Source organism: Atta colombica, unplaced genomic scaffold, assembly GCF_001594045.1.
Source record: "Atta colombica isolate Treedump-2 unplaced genomic scaffold, Acol1.0 scaffold68, whole genome shotgun sequence".
Taxonomy (NCBI): domain Eukaryota; kingdom Metazoa; phylum Arthropoda; class Insecta; order Hymenoptera; family Formicidae; genus Atta; species Atta colombica.
In genome coordinates this window covers 392621-412642 of record NW_017259559.1, presented here as the reverse complement: position 1 = coordinate 412642, position 20022 = coordinate 392621, and the positions used below count along the sequence as shown (strand labels likewise).

General features: G+C 28.9%; 1 protein-coding gene across 1 annotated transcript; it reads right to left on the bottom strand.

The window, feature by feature from the left end:
- Window positions 1-12242: 12242 nt before the first annotated feature.
- LOC108692258 (probable tyrosyl-DNA phosphodiesterase) lies at window positions 12243-15564 on the bottom strand. Its single transcript, XM_018200428.1, has 6 exons — window positions 15490-15564; window positions 15279-15414; window positions 14496-15202; window positions 13880-14419; window positions 13539-13746; window positions 12243-12513 (listed from the first exon to the last, which is right to left on the bottom strand). The coding sequence occupies exons 2-6, from the start codon at window positions 15342-15344 to the stop codon at window positions 12367-12369; spliced, it is 1668 nt and encodes a 555-aa protein (XP_018055917.1). The 5' UTR covers window positions 15345-15414; window positions 15490-15564; the 3' UTR covers window positions 12243-12366.
- Between the last annotated feature and the right edge of the window lie 4458 nt (window positions 15565-20022).

Below are 20022 nucleotides of genomic sequence, written 5' to 3'. Positions count from 1 at the left end.
GAATCTGTATGATATCGCTTGCTCGTAGTAATAATAATAACAAAGGAAAGATATAAGAATCGATAAGGTTTGCACAAAGCATTATCATTTTCTATCATAGTTATCTTATTTTTTATGTTTGAATAAAGATATTATCGTTTTCTACCATTCTTTATTCATTTTTTAGTAAAAACAAATTTACAATCGCTGATATATGTATATAATAAAATATTCTTGTAATAATTTATTATTCTCTATCTTCTTATTGAAATTTCTCGAGAATAAATAATTAAATCTATATATATAAAAATTGGAAAAAATGTTACGATTCCTTAAAACTAATAACAGAGATAAAAAGGCTCGAAAGAATAAGCGCTGTTCAAGATGCAAATTATTCAAGAATATTTCTCAATATGCAAATTAAATTTATTGAAGAGACCGTAGAACAAACATAATCGTTAAAATGATAATAAATTCATTCGTTTCAGTTAGTTTTCTAATCTTCTTCAGAATAAAATATATGCACAAAAATTACATAATTAATATTGTTCATTGTCTACACAGACAAAATTGGAAAATGTAAATCTATTTTTGCAATCTTTAGAAAAGCCAAACTAAGTTCTCTGAATACATTCTCTCATATCAATTACAAGGCACTGGATGGAAATCACAAAGTCGGTGTCCATAATGAAAACTGCAAGCACATAATGTAAAATTGCTAATCCAAAGTCTTGATAGTAAAAATGTCAAATAATTAAAGATTTTTTTAGTCAAATTATAAAATAATAAATGAAATGTACGGAATAATGTGTCAACCAAAAAAAAAATGAATCTGTCATAATCTTAAATTATCTATCGTAATCAACAATGTATATGTTCACAAAGTACAATAAAGTATATTCACAGAGAAAACTCAGGGTTCTCTATTATATACATACAGTGAAAGCAAAAAGTATTCGTACAAGGACATTTGTTATAAAAAAAGTCTTATTTGTAGAAAATAAACAAATCAAGTACCTAATGAAATCGAACACTGAGTGTACATGTGTGATAAATTTATTCCATAATTATCAAAGTACAAAGATAAACGTTTCAATCCTCTACTTCGGATCCTTCTCAATATCGCTAATTAAACTTAAATTAACTTAATTCATACAAACATATTAACCAAATTATACGAACATGTGTATATCTTGCAGATGTGATAAGATTTTGTTATCTTAGCATATTTTCATTATAATTAACGAATTAACTATGATAAAATATTAAATATCGCATTAGACAAATGTATGTAATTACTAATAGTTTTTAAAATATTGAACTTACATGTCAAACCGCATAGATTATATATTATAATTCTTGAAGTTGCCTAGTTATCATTATAATTACCAGGTTAACAATGACAAATTATTAAACTAAATTGGACAGACATATATAATAAATAATTAAACACATTTTAAAAATGATAACTAATGATTAATAAAATATTAAACTTATGATACAGGCACAAAACTAGATTGTTCATAAAAATTATTAGTTCTATTATTTACATATGATCAAACGCAAACGAGACTAATATAACATTGACAACAGTAAGAGAAAGAAGCATCACATCCTTGTAAATAAATTGTTATAAATTTTATAACTTTATATAAATCATTAGCTTCTTATTTATAGAAATTCTTTTTCATCTAAAAATATCTATTTTCCCAGTCAAATTCATATAAAAAGTCAAGTCTATGTGCCGTGATGACTGAATGTTGTGCCGTGTTTCAATTAATGTTGATATTACGAATCATATTCCATCTTTTCTCTTTCTATAACCAAATCAACCGGAATATTCGTAAACAACGACATTATGTCCAGCGATAAAAGAATTTCATCATTAGACGTGTTGATTTGACTAATATTCTCTATTAATTTAAAGCTTCCCGATAAAATTATTTGCTTGATATAATCATTCAAAATTTTATGTAGAAATGCCGCTAAGTTATGTAACGGGCTATCTATTGATGATATTATAATGCGTTAAGATTCTTCTATTTTGTGTATTTTGGGGCATCCATACGCTCTAGGTAAAATGAGATTTACCAAAATTAGTTTTTTATATTTGGATTCATAAATTACATTACACATTAATAAATTCGTGTTGTTTCCATCTCATTAACATCTTCTTCATCTTTGAAATCATACTATTGACTTTACGGGTTATGCTTAACCACCGTATGTGTGTCAGTATCTGATAGCATTAATTTCACATTATCGATGTAATCCGTTCTATTTATGAGTACTATCGTATTGCTCTTATCCGCAAAAGTGAAAAACAATTGTTTTTTGTGTATTATTCTTTATGAATATTTTAGTTACCGATAGAGAGAAGAAAGTATTATAATACTTTTTCTATATTAGATGTGTAACTATTAAAATTTTGAAGCTTCTTTATATAATAAAATACTAAATTATTTTTAAAATTCTTCCCATCAGTAATTTTTAATTTAAAGATGTTGTATTCTATGCATTTTATATATTCAATTATAATTTTTTCACTATTCAATTCAGACAAACAGAATCCCTCTCCAAGTTATAGAAGTGCCTGCACTTTATGCAATATATGTATGCTACTTAGATTCACAAACCATTTATTGTTCAACTTAGAAATATCGTATGTAATGTTTATATAAAGATCAGAGGCCTTCAATTCTGTCTCAAGAATGTCTGAATTCTCATTGGCAATTGGTTTATAGAACATATATTTTTTCTCTTCTAATATTATTATAGTGTTAGATACATTACTTACATTAGATACATTGCTTAACCACTATAATATTTGATATTCTTAATTTTAGAATTCTATTTTTTATGTTCCAATCAATATATAGTTCCAATCAATTTATTACTCAACCTTTTAAATTCCTTGTTTCTAAAATGATTTAAAGAGATATATTGTGAATGAAAAAAATAGTTAATAATGTTAAGCAGCAAATTATTATAAATATTTTTCATGAGTAAGCACAGTTTATAATTTAATATTCTAGCTATTCTATTCTTTATATCATGTAAGTTTAATATTTTTTTGGTCATTATTTATCATTTAATTATTTATTATATATGTTTGTTCAATTTGGTGTTTAATAATTTGTCATAGTAAATCTAATTATAACAAGGCAACTTCAAGAATCATAATAATCTATGCGGTTTGTAAGTCCAATATTTTAAAAGCTATTAGCAATTATTACATATGTTTGTTTAATGCATTTGTCTAATGTTAAATATATTAATATTTTGTCGCAGTTAATTCGTCAATTATAATGAAATTATATTAAAATGACAATTAAAATGAAAATATACTAGAACAACAAAATCTTATTACATCTACAACATAAAACATACATGTTCACATAATTTGGTTAATATGTTTGTATGCTTTAAGATCTCTAAATTAATTTAAATTTAATTAGTATTAAGAAGGAAGTAGAGAATTGAAACTTATCTTTATACTTTGATAATTATGGAATAAATTTATCACACATGTACACCCAGTGTTTAGCTCTTATTAAGTATTTGATTACTTAATTTATTCTTTGGAGTCCATTAAGTTATTTTATTGTAGAAAATAAACATTAATTAGAAATTTTATACAATGAATACATTCTGTTCTAACATAAACAAACGAGTTTCACATATATTCCTGATTTTAGAAGCTAAATTTCTCGTCTATATGAACACTTTTTGAGTATTCAAACAATATAATTTTCACTTATTTTTCAGATAATATATTTCATATAACTAATACACATGATTTTGGTATATATAATTTTAAGAAACATACAGTCTATTTTATTTTTTACGAATAAATGGTTAATTATCTAACAAGAAATGTCGTTAATTAAACATCGAATCGACGTCAAACTGGTGTTGAAATTATTGAATTTATATCGATTCGATGAATAAAGTTTCTCACTGAATAAAGTTTTTTAAAAAAATATTTTCTCTGTACGAATACTTTTTGCATTCACTGTATGTATAAAAGGAAATAGATCATTCCAAACATTTTTTAAAGAAGTTTATTTAGCGATATATTACAAAATTCTGACAACACGATGCTCCCCATCATATATAATTATGGAAGAAAGCCAAGTATGGATTGTCGATTCTTGATATTGTTTTACAGCATTGTGTGTATAATACAAATTTTTTATTTTTTCTCATGTAGCATAGAAATCTTTCAGAGATATTTCAGAAATGTGTGAAAGTGAAATATCTCAAAATTATTGCAGTTTTTGCAATAGATCTGAGATAGCTTTGGGTAAAATATCCATAATTCTTGTACCTGAAACCTTTCTAAAAATGCTCTAAAAGATTATCGAAATATATCTGAATCATTCTCCTGAGTGCTTGCTAATAAGTAACTGAAATAAATTTGACACCTTTTTAAAAAAGTGTAAAATTAGAAATATTATTGAAAGAAATTTTTGCAATGTTTCTAAGATATTTCAATTTCACACGTGAAACATTTCTGATATTTCTCTGTTTCTGTGCTGTATGTTCTTTTTAATATTAAATACATTACAAAAAAAATGTATTACATGAAGAACACACGTAATATGCTTTCACTTTGGAGCTCACTTTATTAGGTGTACAACTTTGTTTCCGCCGTTTTTTTTCCGAAATTCGAGGCTTTATTGTAAAAAACTGGTTATACATTTATGATTCAAAGTATTGTCCATCGCTGGACACTACTTTCTCCCATCTTTCGGGTAGCGTACGAATCTCGCGTCGAAAAAACTGGTCATCTTTTGAGACTATCCACGAATCGATCCAATTTTTTACTTCTTCATAAGACCGGAAGTGCTGGTCAGCCAGGCCGTGTGCCATTGATCGAAACAAGTGATAGTCAGAGGGAGCAACGTCTGGAGAATACGCCGGGTGGGGTAGGACTTCCCTTTCAACGTTTCCAAGTATGTCTTGACCACTTTCGCAACATGGGATCGAGCATTGTCATGCTGCAAAATCACTTTATCGTGTCTCTCGTTGTATTGCGGCCGTTTGTCTTTCAATGCTCGGCTCAAACGCATCAATTGCGTTCGATCGCCTGTGATTGTTTCAGTCGGTTTTAACAGTTCATAATACGCCGAGCTGGTCCCACCAAATACAGAGCATGATCTTGAACGTCAAAATCACCGTTCTTGAAGCGTTGAAACCACTCACGACACGTTCTTTCATTAATAGCGGCCTCACCATAAATATTTGAGAGCATTCGATGAGCCTCAGCCGCAGATTTCTTCATATTGAAGCAAAAAATTAAAACCTCCCGCAAATGACGAGAATTTGGCTCGTAAACTGACATTTTCAATCGAGAATAACTTTATGATGCAGACACAAATCGACTAATGTTTCTATGGGGTTATGTTGACAGATGTCCAAGTTTATTGTATGACGTCTATTTATTTCGACCACCACTTACCGCTAAAGCCATCTATAGGAAAACGGCGGAAGCAAAGTTGTACACCTAATAGTAAAACAATAATGAAATGGAATAAAATTATCCATAATGTAATTTATGACCAATCAATAAAATCAATCTATTAAATATTTTATTAATTGTTTGATATTGTTCTGGATAAAAATAAATTTTTTTAAAAGTAATCTACAACTAGTGCTTTTATTCTAACATTAGTTTGCTACCTGAATAATAATGTACTTAAAAAAAAGCAAACTCTGGAGTGTTTACATTTCATTAAATACCAAATCTTCTGCACTGAAAGAGAGAAAACTTTCATTAGTTAATAAATTGAAGATCGCTCAATTAGATGTCCAGTTTATACATAGTAGAATTTATTCATGAAAAAATGTGCATAATTAATGCATTTCCGAAGCGATTTAAAATTAAAGGTAGCTTTATTATTAATTTAATTCGACCATTATGAGACCATTATAAGAGTTCACCGAGTTCATTTTGGGTAAAGAAGTTATGTGCTAGAAGTCTATGGGCAGAATTTAAAAAAATAATAGATTATTTTACGGGAATTTAAGAAGCTTTAAAATAATGTTATATAAAATTTAATTTAAATCCCATTTTTTTGAAAATTAAAGAAATGTAAAAAGTGAGCAAATCGCAAAGTCAGAAAATTGTGCTCCTAATATGAGATGTCCCAAAAAATCGATAGTGAAACGCAAAATATATCAGTATTGTAACTAAAAAACTTTATTTAATGTTTCTTAAATACAAACAAACACAGTGCGCGAAAAATAAGTATACATTATGCTCAGAACTCGTCTTCAGATAGTTGAAATCAAGCAGAGGCACTTAACATTCATTCCACATTGTCCTTTTCATTATTATACAATATTTTGCAACGCTTTTCACTATAATATGGGAGACATGGATTATTTCGTTAGAAATACTCTGAATATCATATTACGATTTCCATGTCTTACGGTTTTACGGTTTTCATCAAATCTAACTTCTGTAATTAAGCAATTCAATATATCTCATATTTTTTTATTAGTATGACCTTACTCTATCATTACATGAAGAATTTATTGCCAAATATTTATTTATTAAATAAACAAAGGTTAAAGGCTCATCTCCATGAAACTTGAAGACATCAAATTCTAAAATCTTTTTTTACAATGACTACAGGCATGATCTAATAATGAATTTTCTACTAAATAGTTTTCAATCCAAGAGCAATAAATTCATGATGGAAGCAATAGATAACGTCTATTAGTTTAACAGAAACGCCGCTATCTCATACTAGGCGGCTATCTCATAATAGGAGGCTTTCCTCTACAGACATTTAAAATAGTTAAGCTCGCACATTTACTTAGTTAACAACATCAATAAAATGTGTAACGCCGTTTCTAATAAATTAAATTCATTTGACGCTTGAAAAAGATAAATATTGAAGAATCTTGTGATATTAATGAAAAATATTATAATTATTTAAATATAAAAAGTGATCCGGAATTAGTGCCTGATCCACATCTAATGATTTTATCTTACTTGTTAACTTATTATCTGAGTAATGATTTGATAAATATAAAACTTTATGAATATTTTTGTTACCTTCTCAGTGAAAATGGGTATAAGTCATATAAAGCAAGCAAAACTCACGACTCATAAATCACGGAATAAGATCTCTTTAAATTTCTTTACACCCTACTAGGAGAGAGGGAAAATAAAGCATGTTTTTTTTAATTCTCTAAATGTTATCTAATTATAAGATATTCATAAAATATCCATTAGACACATTATAGATATTGTTTGTGTATCTGCTACATATTTATTAGATATGAAACCATCTTAAAATACCTTGTGATTATTGTGATATTCCAAAATATCTCTACTACATCTATTGGATAAATTAAATGTACTATATGTGGATGGTGTTGTCTTTATTTTATCCTTTCCTATTCAATCATCATTTTCAATATTTATTGGATCGATTATGAACAATCATTAAACTGGAATCGAATTATGCATTGAAGATTGAGAAAATTGACTAGTGAGGACAAAGAAATTTTAACTGCTATTGTTTTGATTGGTCAAATTTCAATCTTTCAATTTTCAATCTCAATCTTCAGTGCGTAATCTGATTCCGATGATCTTATACGTAATAAAGTATTTCTGATATTTTATTTATATCATTCAACTGCTTCTCAGTTATTTCTCCACTGAAATTAAAGTAACAGTTATTAACCAAATATAATTATATGCAATGACATAATCAATAATAATATAATTATTAATTATATAAAATTGAAGAATACAACAATACAATTACAATAGTACAATTACAATAGATATATGACATTTCATGACATTCCAAATAAATCGGATTTTTCTAGTAACATTTCCCCATAAAAAGACAGGAGTGAATATTTCTTTTCTGCAATGTCAAATAAATATATTTATTGTTTTAAAATCCAGAATCTCTCTCTCTTGATAGAATACCTATAGAAAATAAAAGCCTTTAATACCTATTATCATAGAATTAATCTCATCGTAAATAAGACTGAATATTAGGAATAAAATAATTTATACAAGTCTGATTTAGTACAAATATCTAATAGTATAAATGTCTAATTATGGATTAGTACAAATGGAGATAGTACAAATGTCTAATTATAAATTTCTTTCAAATAACAAGAAAATAAATGTGTGTGATCTCGTTACTCATTTTAAAATTCCACGAACATATGAATATTTCCTTACATTTTTATATACTGAAGTGATTACAAGATACGATATCTGCAACTTCTGCATTCTTGAAGTCTTTATAGTATGTAGTAATGATTCAGCACTTTAGATAAAATCGCTATATTATTTTTAATTTGTGTATCAGATGTATAATTATAAATAAAGTGTAATTAATAATTAGTTCCTACCATTTGTCCCGCTCGCCATTGGAATTACAATGAAAATTTTGCGAGGATATAAAATTATAGAAACATTTCTCATTTTAGATTTTTGCGATATCTTGAATCGCACGATTCACTTGATGCAATGAGACATCTCAATTAAGAAAAGATGAAAAATATCAAAATTAATATCTTTCACATGAATTATCAAAATTCGTAATAGTCGAAGATAATGATTCATATCGCGACATGTAAATTTAGACACGTCATATGACATGTTAGTTAAAAAATTTATCATTGCCGTCAAGGTATTATTCGGTCACTTGAAAGTTATAAAAAAATAGATGAATCAAAAATATGTATTTGATGGAAATTCTTTGTAATTATTTAGCGATATCCAGAAATATTCTTCCAATAATCTAATACTCTATTTCTCAAAGGAACGAATTTTCTCTGACGAAAAAGAAGGATAAATTCAAAAAAGAAGAAAGTGATAGAACTTAAACAAAACTTATAAGAAGTGTGAATTATAATAAATTTTTTAAAATCTAAACATTAATGTTAAACAAGGACAAAATGATGAATCCGAGGTATCTGAGCGATATTTTCGAACGCAGTCAATATTGACACATTTGGAAAATTTGTCGTAAGATAGAGCGGGGCTAATTGTGAAACTTTTTCTTTAAATTATTATAAATCTTCACATAATTATGACAAACTAATGATAAATGCTTTAAAACGTTGCATGTTTATCTGGCTCAACAATTAAGTACTTATAAATCTTTAATATATTTCGTAAATAATAAAAAAATTATGTTAATTACAAGGATGCAAAATGAGTCAATATGTTTCATAGGGTTTTATAGGGCATCCTATAGTGCATCCTATAGGATTAAGCATCCTCGAAGGATAAGTTGAGCCATGAAGATAATCATTTAATGAGATGTTTAACATTTAATATGTTATTAAAAACATAAAAGGATTATGTGTATATTAATCAAATTTTTATTATTTTTATCTTAAGTATAATAATTTGTAATATTCTTTCTTTTTAAATATTATAATTAACCAAATTAGAAAAACTAAAATCTTTACTCTTTATAATAATAAACGTAAAATATATGTTTAATCGTTAACATAGAAAAGCATTGATAAAGACAAAGTCTTTCATTTAAGCAGCTGAGTTTATAAGATTAGTTATGAAATACTGGCCCAACAAACCCCATCGATTGACTGAAATATTTTTTATAATTGAAAAATAATAAATAAAATATCAACTTGAACATTTAAAAAATACGTTAATAACTTTATATTTAAAAAACATTGTGTTTTTGATTGATGGTTACTAATCGCTTTAATTATCATGTAAATCAAAAAGAATACTCATCTAATAATTTTACATTTGATATTCGAAAACGAAAAAATGTTTATGGCTGTTGACCGGATATAAATTATTGTATTGAGTGCAGTAATCTCTGTCTTTGTGCTACCTTACGCAAGCATAGACGTACCTATATATATTTAGATATTTGCATTTGTCTAACTTGTCTCTATATTCAAATAGTCCCCGCTCTACGATAAAAACTGGATTAATGTAATTTTCGTCAAGTTGGTTCTGCTGTTCTGAGGTCTGCAATGCGTGACCTGACATTCGTAATAATTTATATCCGGTTGTCAACAGCCAAACACCCCTGATGGACTTATTGATATCGTTGTTTCCTTTCGTCTAAATCGTCAGAGAGTAATGATTTTTTGTGTGTCCGCTCTCTTCGGTCTCCGCTGATTGACATACGCTTTGTGGAGTCCTGTTTATTTTACGTTTCCTATAGCACCGATGCTATTATATATCTTGGCAATTTTAACATTAATATCTGTGACTCATCTAATTGCTAGTAACGCTCGGCTATTGCGTGACACCGCGTCATTACTTTTTCTCAGGCAGCTTATAGATAAGCTCTGATTTGTGTAATTCTCGATCTTGTTCTCGTCTTGATTAGCATAGATGTAATTGAATATGCGAGCAACGTGATAAGCATTAGCGACTTTTTCACAATTTATGCTGTACTAAATATGGGAAGACCTCTACGTCGTGGTCGTATTGTACTTTTGCGAGATATCAGGATCAGTCTGAAGTTATTGTCTCAGAACGGTATTGATTGGTCTCCTTTATACGCGGCCTTCGATGATGATATTCTATTTTGTCTCTTTAGATTTATATTTTTTGATTGTCTTGCTACGCTGTAAGCGTATCGCCCGTTTACCTGCTTCAGTGTGGCGGTCAGGCTGAGTGTGGCGGTCAAAAGATTCGCGTTGAAGCGTGCTCTTCTAAAATTAAAACGTACTAATCGGCCGATGATTGACATCGATACAAGAGCTTACATAATGATGTTACCTGTCCGTCATGAGAAAAAGTCGTTCCTGTCCTCCTCCCTTTCCCCTAACTCCTCATGTCAGTTCTGGCGTAATCTTTCTACCCCCTACTAAACCCTTACTAATCTTTCTAACCCCTACTAAAAATGTCGCAGATAAAACTGCATAAAAATAATTCTATCAGGAATGTCTCGGTATTTGAAACAGCAGTCTCGCATTAAATTAGATAGAATTTATTTTCGATACAGAATAGACGAATAAATTTGTACTTGTTGTATTACTATTAAGTTCTATGAGAAATTTCTATAGTCATTTTCGACATGTTTCTATGAGAAATTCACAATAAGCTGAATAGGGAGCTCTGAATCTATTTACTTCTATGAAGAATTCTGTATTAAATTTTCTATTCGAACCTATTCGTAAAACCAGGATTTGCTTGCATATGAAATGGTTTAAAAAATTCCCGTTTTAAATATCGTTATTTTCTTCATAAAAAAAGATGATCGTATTATAGGTTTTATAAGGATTTTCCAGTCGACATTCGTATGAAATATAGATATTTTCGACGATTCGATGATTCTATGAGAAATTCACAATAAGCCGAACAGGCCTAATAGTATTTAAACGAGACTGAAATTGATGTGCGTGCGTGCGCGCGCGCGTGTGTGTGTGTGTGTGTGTGTGTGTTGCGTGCGTGCACGCACGTATTAATAAATAATAAATGTGGTGTTCCAGGCAAGTTCCTATAAAATTGTATGGATTGTGAAATACTTGTAGAACCGATTTCGAAAGTTTCATTTATTCATTTCGGTTTTTTTATCAAAACCGATTACTTGGAAGCAGATATTAATCCCACATTAAATCGGATAGACACTCATTGCGGAATTTTTGATATACCATATCTACTCAGTTCAGAGATTCAATAAAATTACACATAAACTCTCATAGAGTTTATATTTAGAATATCACATACATGCAAGAAAAATTTTGTAATATACTAATAGAAACGGGTAGAAAATAAATTAGGCAAATGACTCTATGTGACTTGCTCGTACCACATAAGAATGATACCGATTTATAATGACACCGGCTTAATATTTCAGTTTATCAACATCGTTAGATATTACAGATTCTGGATAAAATTTGTCGTCTTTCTACAATTAAAAATTAGTATAATATTCTCCATTCAAAATCTGTCTACAGATTTGACTATCTAAGTTGGTCTCTATACATATAGAGATCTTAGATCTAGACCGCTTAGAATCTTAGAATTTTAAGTTTTTATATTAATGGCTACCAATAATATTAAATTAATATTGTAAAATAATGTAATTATTAATATCTTACAATTATCATTGTCTAATAGCTTACATTAACGTTACAAATAACAAATCGTTATCTTCTAAATAACGGTAACGTTACTTTTTAAAATTACTAACAAGTAGCGATATTATTTTATACAAAAAGTAATGATAACAGTAACGCGTATTTTTTAAAAAGTAACTCGATTTTTTTATAAAGTTGCTGATTCCAATTTAAACATCAGAATAAATTGATTTACTAGCATCTCGTTCCCTCAATCAATAAATACAAATACGGATGCAAAAATATTTTATCATTTAAAACAGATAAAAAATTAGTGCCATTGAAATATTACATTTCGTTTAGAGAATCGACAAATTCGTTGACAAAAGGACTATCGACCGAATCATATCGGCTTAATGGAAGATCATATGGAATTGGAAATATTGGAACAGCTGTATCTTCATCTTCCCCAATAGGAAATGTCGCTGTTCCAGTCTAAATATAAACAAGTTTGAGACGTAATAATTAATATTATCGACTAAATATGCCTTAAACACATTGCCATAGAGGAGAAGATGGTATTATGGCCAGTGTATATATTATGGCCTCCCTTAATATCTCTGCTATTATATAGCGAGAGAAAATCCTAATGAATTAATGATTACTCATGGAATTATTTGTTCAGTAGTTTGCCGTTACACCATGACTAATATACCAATTGCAAGCACTTATTATAACGCATTTTTTCTTTCAAGTATTTTTGAGGTACATTTTAGCATTTAATTACACCTACTTCCTCATTTTTCTTAAACTTGAGCATATTATCATATGAATATATATATTTTTGAGTGTCTTATTTGCATTAACATAATTTAATATTTTATTATATTTGACTGTGTACATTTGACTGTATATATTTTGAATTACGTAAATTTAAACAATATCAGGGCATTTTGTTACTGTAGCCCTCTATGGATATTGACTATTCACAACTACTTTTATGAAATTTTTATATCAAAATAATTATTTAATAATCGATTGTAGCTCTATTGTTATTCTATTGTCTATAATTTATATTACATGTACTATTTTTAGTACTGATTTTTAGTGAACAGTTTATATGCAAAAGTTATGTGAATGTATATATATTCATTTGCATACATTTTAAAATGTTTTACTTTTTTGTTAATTTTGTAATCAAATATTATTTTTTAAACAAAACTAATATTCTAAGATTATTTTTATGGATGACAGTATCACCCTGTTTTTCTTCGAGCCGATTATGCAATGTTGCCACATTTTCATTAAAAGTATCTTAATAATAAATATTTTATAACTTTGAGTCCAGAATCAATTCAACAATACTTTCACAAATGTAATTGTCAACTTAAACTTAAATATTGATTATTTACAAAGTTATTGTGTAGAATGTAATTGGAGTACCATATAATATCATCTTCTCCTCTAATATATATCCATAAATATGTCAAAAATTATTAAAATAATAATGTGATGCCTACGATTAGTTTTGGTATGAATGCGACGCCAGCCTCGTAGTTTCCTATACTATAACCTTCGTATTGTTTGGTTGATCCCCATGCGACTTTGCTCAGATTTGCGCTGGTGAGCAAAAACCAGGGAATTCTTTTCGAATCGGGAGAAATTCTTGTGTAAGATTTAATACAAGGGATCGCACGATCTCGTCCTGTTCGCTTAGCTTTCCATTGACTATAAAAGTTAAGAAATAAATGTAAAATTCTAGCTGTAGAAAAAACGGATTGCTTCTAAAGTGTAAAACACAAATGTAAAAAATATGACCATAAATATTTGAATAAAATAAAAAGAAATTATTGTAACTTACTACAAATATTGTTCTAGCCACTGCTGCTTAGAATGTAATTCTGCACTGTATGTCAAGGGAGTAATTAAAGTTTGACAATCAAAGCTTTGCTTATAATTCTCTATTGACGGATAAATAAACTGAAACTGTGGATGATTCTTTAAACCTATAAAAGTCTCCTTCGACATACACCGAATTATGTCTTTCAACAACCAATTTTCGACGGTTGAACCAAAGCTACCTACACCAGAACTTAGTGCTACTATAGGCCACTGTGCATCTGGTGGCAATGTGACATAGCGTGATAGAATATATGCCAATTTCTTGTATCCCCAAAAATTGGCTTCGTAACCTTTGTGAATTCCAGGAACAGAAGCGACGAGAAATACGTTTACATCTGAAAAATCTACTCTCCGTACTGCACTTATCCACTGCGTCAAAACCGGTTGGTTATATTTATCCAGATATCGCTCGAGATCTTTTTTAAAACCCGTTGGAGATTCCCCATCACTAGGATGTGCAGATTCTGGCAAGTAAGGCAGATGAGGTGAAATCCACAATCTAATCAGGACATAATAAAAAGATGTTTATAAATAAAAATCATCTAACAAGAAATATCTAAGTATATTTAACGGACCCTTGTGTCCTGTTTTCCCAATCAACGGAATATAAGCCAGCAGTAGAGACAATCACCCTAATCCCATTTTTATATTGTAGAATCATGATGTTCGTATGATGACTTGAAAACTCGTGTTGTCTGTCTACCTTTATTATAGTAATATTTTCACTTAATGCTTCATGATCACGTATTTTATGTTTGTACAGAATTGTCATGTCAACACATTGGCCAGCCAACAAATACTGCAAATACAACCATATGACATCTACCATAAAAGTTAAATGAAGACTGTTAACAATTTCTCCAAAACTACGATCGAGAATTTCAGAGAAAATTATGGAGAATTGTTGATTATAAGTCTCTTTGGAATTTTCGACTCTCGTGAAAAATAAATGGTAAGGCGCTGAAGAAGCATATTTTATCGCAAACTTTCCTGGTGTCACAACCATTACTGTATACCCAATTTGTTCCATTAGCTGAATAGCCATTCTTCTAGCTTTCTTCCTTACTTTTTTGGAATCAAAAACTTGATAAGTATGGATGAGATATTCCATTCTAGATGTTATTAAATTTGAATCTTTTTGATTATTTTTGAAACTGCTTTGAGAATCGTCGATATTTTGCTGACTATTGTTTGTGAAATCATTGCTTTCTGTGCTCATCTGTCTCGTTTTTTCTGTATCGGAAGTGCTATCTTCTGGTGCTTCCCGATTTTTCTTTTTTGTCTAATAAAAAATTTATATTTATTACATTTATTTTTCACAATTTAAAGTTCATAAACTCATTCTTCATTATACTAACCTTGTCGCGTTCCAAACTCTCATGTTCTTTGCCGGTCAAAACTGTAGAAAGAGCTCCTTCGTCCATTTGCTTAAATTTATCTTGTTTCTCCTATTACTGATTTTTATGTGTTTTTTTTTTCTTCAAATCTGCGTTACTTTATTGCAATTGAAAAAAATTATTTTAATAAATTAACTATCAATTATCATGACTACCACACAGTACAATTTACCTCAAAAGAATCTTCGAAAGAATTAAGTTATTCCAGATTTCCAAATGCAGTCCGAAAGACGACTGAGTAAATAATATCTAGGACATTCCAATAAAATATCTGTGTATATATAGGATCGGTATGGTATCGCTTTTGCTAGTAATAACAACAACAAAGGAAAAATATAAGAATCGATAAGATTTACAAAGCGTTATCATTTTCTATCATAATATATCGTCTTACTTATGATTATTAAATAAAAATTTTATCATTTTCTATCATTTTTTTATTTATTTCTTAATGAAAATTCACAATGGTTGGTATATGTATATGATAAAATATTCTTGTAATAATTTATTATTCTCTATCTTCTTGTTGGTATTTATGCAGAATAAATAATTTGTATATAATTACGAAAAAAATTCTAGTAGGAATTTGCCGATTCTTATTTAATATTGTTTTATAATAATATTATCATCATATTTAATATACAAATTGTTCATTTTTTTATAATATTGAATTATAACATTGGAGAATTATATAATTGCGAGTGCTAGTTCAATCCTAAAATTCTGGAGTATTATATCGAATTAAATATTAAATAATAATAACGTTCAAAATGACTATTTTTAATTTTAAATCACTTGGGAATGCATAAATACTTATTGTTTCATTGATAAATTCTACTTTGAATCAACGAGATCCGGTAATTTTTAATGTTAATATGTATAAATATACACAAATGTTTATAAACATGTATAATCATATATGAAATATGTCCATACATATTCATATATCTCTCTTTTTTTTGTAAAATTATTTTTTAGTATAACAGAAGTAACAATAGTAATGTAAAAACATAAAAAATAATTAAAGGGATAATTTTAGCATTGTTTATTTTAGAAAAAAACAAGTTTGGAAAAATGTTAAGAAAATTGCTCATACACAATTATGCATAATTATATATAATTATGTATAAATAATTTTTTTACATTTCTTCAAACTTGATTTTTTCTAAAATAAATAATGTGAAAATTACCCATTTTTAACATTTCCATATTACTATTATTATTTCTATTACACTAAAAAGTAATTTTACAAAGGAAAGAAGGATATATAAACATGAACATATTTCATATAAAATTATGTGTGTTTATGAATATTTATGTATGTTTATTCATATTTATATATATTCATTTATAAAAATTTTTACCGAGAACATCTAAAAGAGTGATTTTCAATTTATCAACCGATGGAAATCTTTTAGTGCAAAATGTTTGGTATCTAATGAAATGTACTTAACTCCAAGTTTGCTCTTTTAAGTACATTACTATCCAAGTAACAAACTGATGTTATTTATTAGCTTATTATCTAGGTAATGATTTAATAAACACATAGAACTTTATGAATATTATTACTACCTTGTATCTTACAATCAGTAATGAAAATAGATGAATATAGATCATATTAGGTGTGGGAAAAAGTTCGTGGCGTTTTTTGCCATCTAACGGGAAAAACGCCACGAACTTTTTCCCACACTTACTATAATGCATGAATTTCATCCCCATCACCAGCTAGGATTCATAAGTCGGAATGGAATTTCCTTAAATTTCTTTATGTCCTACTGGGGGAGGGGGTAAGCGAGTTTTTTTTAATCCTCTAGACGTTATCTAATTATAAAATATCCGTAAGATATCGTACATATTAAATTTGTATATGCGTTTGCAGATATTTACCGAATATGAAGTTATCTTAAAATATGTATGTTATGATGATGTTCCAAATTATCTGTACATCTACTAAATAAATTAAATATACTATGGTTGTTCCTGTTTTGTCCTTTCCCAATTTATTACCGTTTTCAATTGTTGGATTGGCTGTAAAAATCATTATACGTAAAATAAAGCATCTCTGATATTTCAATCATATCATTCAACTGCCTATCAATTATTTCTCCACTAAAATTAAAGTAACAGTTATTAATGATATATCAAATGATATAATAAATGATATTACATGTAATGACATAATCAATAATGATATAATTATTAATTACGTACAAAAAGTATAAACAATTACAATGGGAATATTCTGATATTTCATCCAAATAAATCGGTTTTATAACTTCGGTTTCATCGAAATAATTCAATTTGCAATTAAATTTTTGGTAAAGATTTCTCCATAAAAAGATAATATTTCTTTTCTGCAATGTCAAATAAATACGCTTATTGTTCTAAAATCCAGAATATCCAGAATTATATTTTCTCTTGAGAAAATACATCTAGAATATAATTAATAGGAAATAAAAATCTTTTAACATCTGTAATCATCATAGAATTCATCGCCGAAATTATAAAATAAGACTGAATATTATGAATGAAATAACTTACGAATCTGATTTTGATAGTATAAATGTTTAATTATGGATTTCTTTGTTTCTTTTAAATAACAAGAAAACAATAAATGTATGTGATTCTGCAAAACATTACTTATTCTAAAATTCTACTAACATACGGATATTCCCATATATACATTTTTATTGAAGTGATAAACAGTATGCGATATCTGTAACTTCTTTGAAGTTGAACTTTGTAATCATGATTCAGCACTTCAGATAAAGTCACTATATTATTTATAATTGATGTATCAGATATGTACGAGTAATTACTTACAAAAATAAAGTGTAATTAATAATTAATTTCTATGTTTATGTTTAAACCCTTGAAAAACTGATCGGAGAGCTAATGAAGGAAAACTGGAGAGGATATGAAAGGACGGTTAAAGTCTGTCTCGCAGATATACGCACACAGGCAAACATTCGAGACTCGAAGGCACTTTTTATAGAATAATGCCTGGAATATGTCCCGAAGGAACGCTATAACACCTTTCCTATGAGCAGTGCGAACGTCGATCCTACTTTTGGGTCAAGGAACTTAATTCTTTTGACCCGGGGCTGGACCACGTGCAATCTCAGGTAATGAGGAACGAGATACGAGGTATCGTAAAATAAATACATTATTAAACAAGGATATTTATTTTAAAATAAAATTATTTATTTATTTATAAAGTAGAAAAAATAAACTAAAGGTTACAATAAGTGATATGAATTGTCGGTATTATTGTATCTATAATTAAGTAAGCTTGTAAGTATGGTGTAAAACGTGGATTACATGAGCACATATAATAGTGAAATACAAAAAGAAGGGTATAATTAATGCGTGTGTGCGTATGTTCTTTACAAATGTGAATTTAAGTAAAAATGGGGGAAAAGCGGATTAGAGAATATTTTCAAGGAAATCAAAAATTTCCTTCAAGGTTCCATGATCTTCAAAGGGAAGCGGAGAATAGGAGGAAAGAGGAAATTGTGGCTCTAAAGATGAGGACAGACAATTTGTTCTGAGAAATCTGGAAGAGGAGAGTTTTCGGTCGGGGAGTCGAAGAGATGAAAAGTGAACGTATGAATTTCAAATTTGAAAAATTTCAAATTTGAATTCTTAAATTCGAAGATGAGGTAGAAAACCACGTTTTGTTCATGAGATTGGGAATACTTAGGTATATTCGCGACGAAGTCGTCGTTAAGCTTATTAGTTATGAAATGCTCCGTTTCTACTGATGTAATAATGGGATGTCTTATTAAAGATGCGATCTTTTCGTATTTCCAGCCGCGCAATTTGGTCCAGACCATCTGAGCTCAAACAAGAATATTACTGGAGCGGAAATCACTTGTTAGAGAAGATATAAGATTCAAGGGCGAAGTTATATTGTTAGGTTTGAAAGGGAAAGAATCGACAAATTCTTGGAGCAGATGAATGCTCCAGATTCATGATTGAAAGAGAAGGAATCGACAAATATTTGGAGCAGATGAACGCTCAAGATTTGTAATTGAAAGGAAAGGATTGGTAACTGAAACAGATGGTTTGGATGTGTTATTATAGCTTTTCCGCAATTAGCTTTTTTCTAGAAGTGATCCAAAACGGAGAGGATGCTTACAAATTTATTATGTTATTACTGGTTGACTTACATCGGGCTTTAAAGTAAAAAGGGTGACACAAACTGCGGAACCCATAACTAAGGCAGGAGATGTATGAAGTGCGGCAGACAGTCACACAGGATGGACACGATTGCATCACAAAACCAATGCCCAGAATCGAAGTGGCGCATGATATATATTGGGTATGGGAAAAAGTTCGTGGCGATTTTTTAGTAAAATTAAAGTGTTTTTTTTTAGAGTATTGAAATCAATTTATTTAAACCAAATGTGCTCCATTATTTTCTATAATATTTTGCCATTTTTGAGGCAGAGCCATAATTCCCTTGCGATAGAACTTCTGTGGTTTCTGATCGAAAAACTGCTTCAAGTAATTTTCACAGGGCTCTTTTGAAGCTAGCTTTACACCATTAAAAGAGTTCTGTAGAGACCTAAACAAATGATAGACTGAGGGTGCTATGTCAGGACTATACGGTGGATGCATTAAAACTTCCCATCCAAGCTGTCGCAATTTTTGCCGAGTCATCAAAGATGTGTAGTCGAGCGTTGTCGTAATGGAAGACGAC

What these genes read in the sequence shown, in the direction of transcription:
- LOC108692258 (XM_018200428.1), bottom strand. Translation starts at nt 15,344, where the DNA reads ATGGACGAAGGAGCTCTTTCTACAGTTTTGACCGGCAAAGAACATGAG. An exon ending in AGAGTTTGGAACGCGACAAG is followed by an intron (nt 15,203 to 15,278) that starts GTTAGTATAATG and finishes ATTTTTTATTAG; the next exon opens with ACAAAAAAGAAAAATCGGGA. An exon ending in CATTCATACCAAAACTAATC is followed by an intron (nt 12,514 to 13,538) that starts GTAGGCATCACA and finishes GTTTATATTTAG; the next exon opens with ACTGGAACAGCGACATTTCC.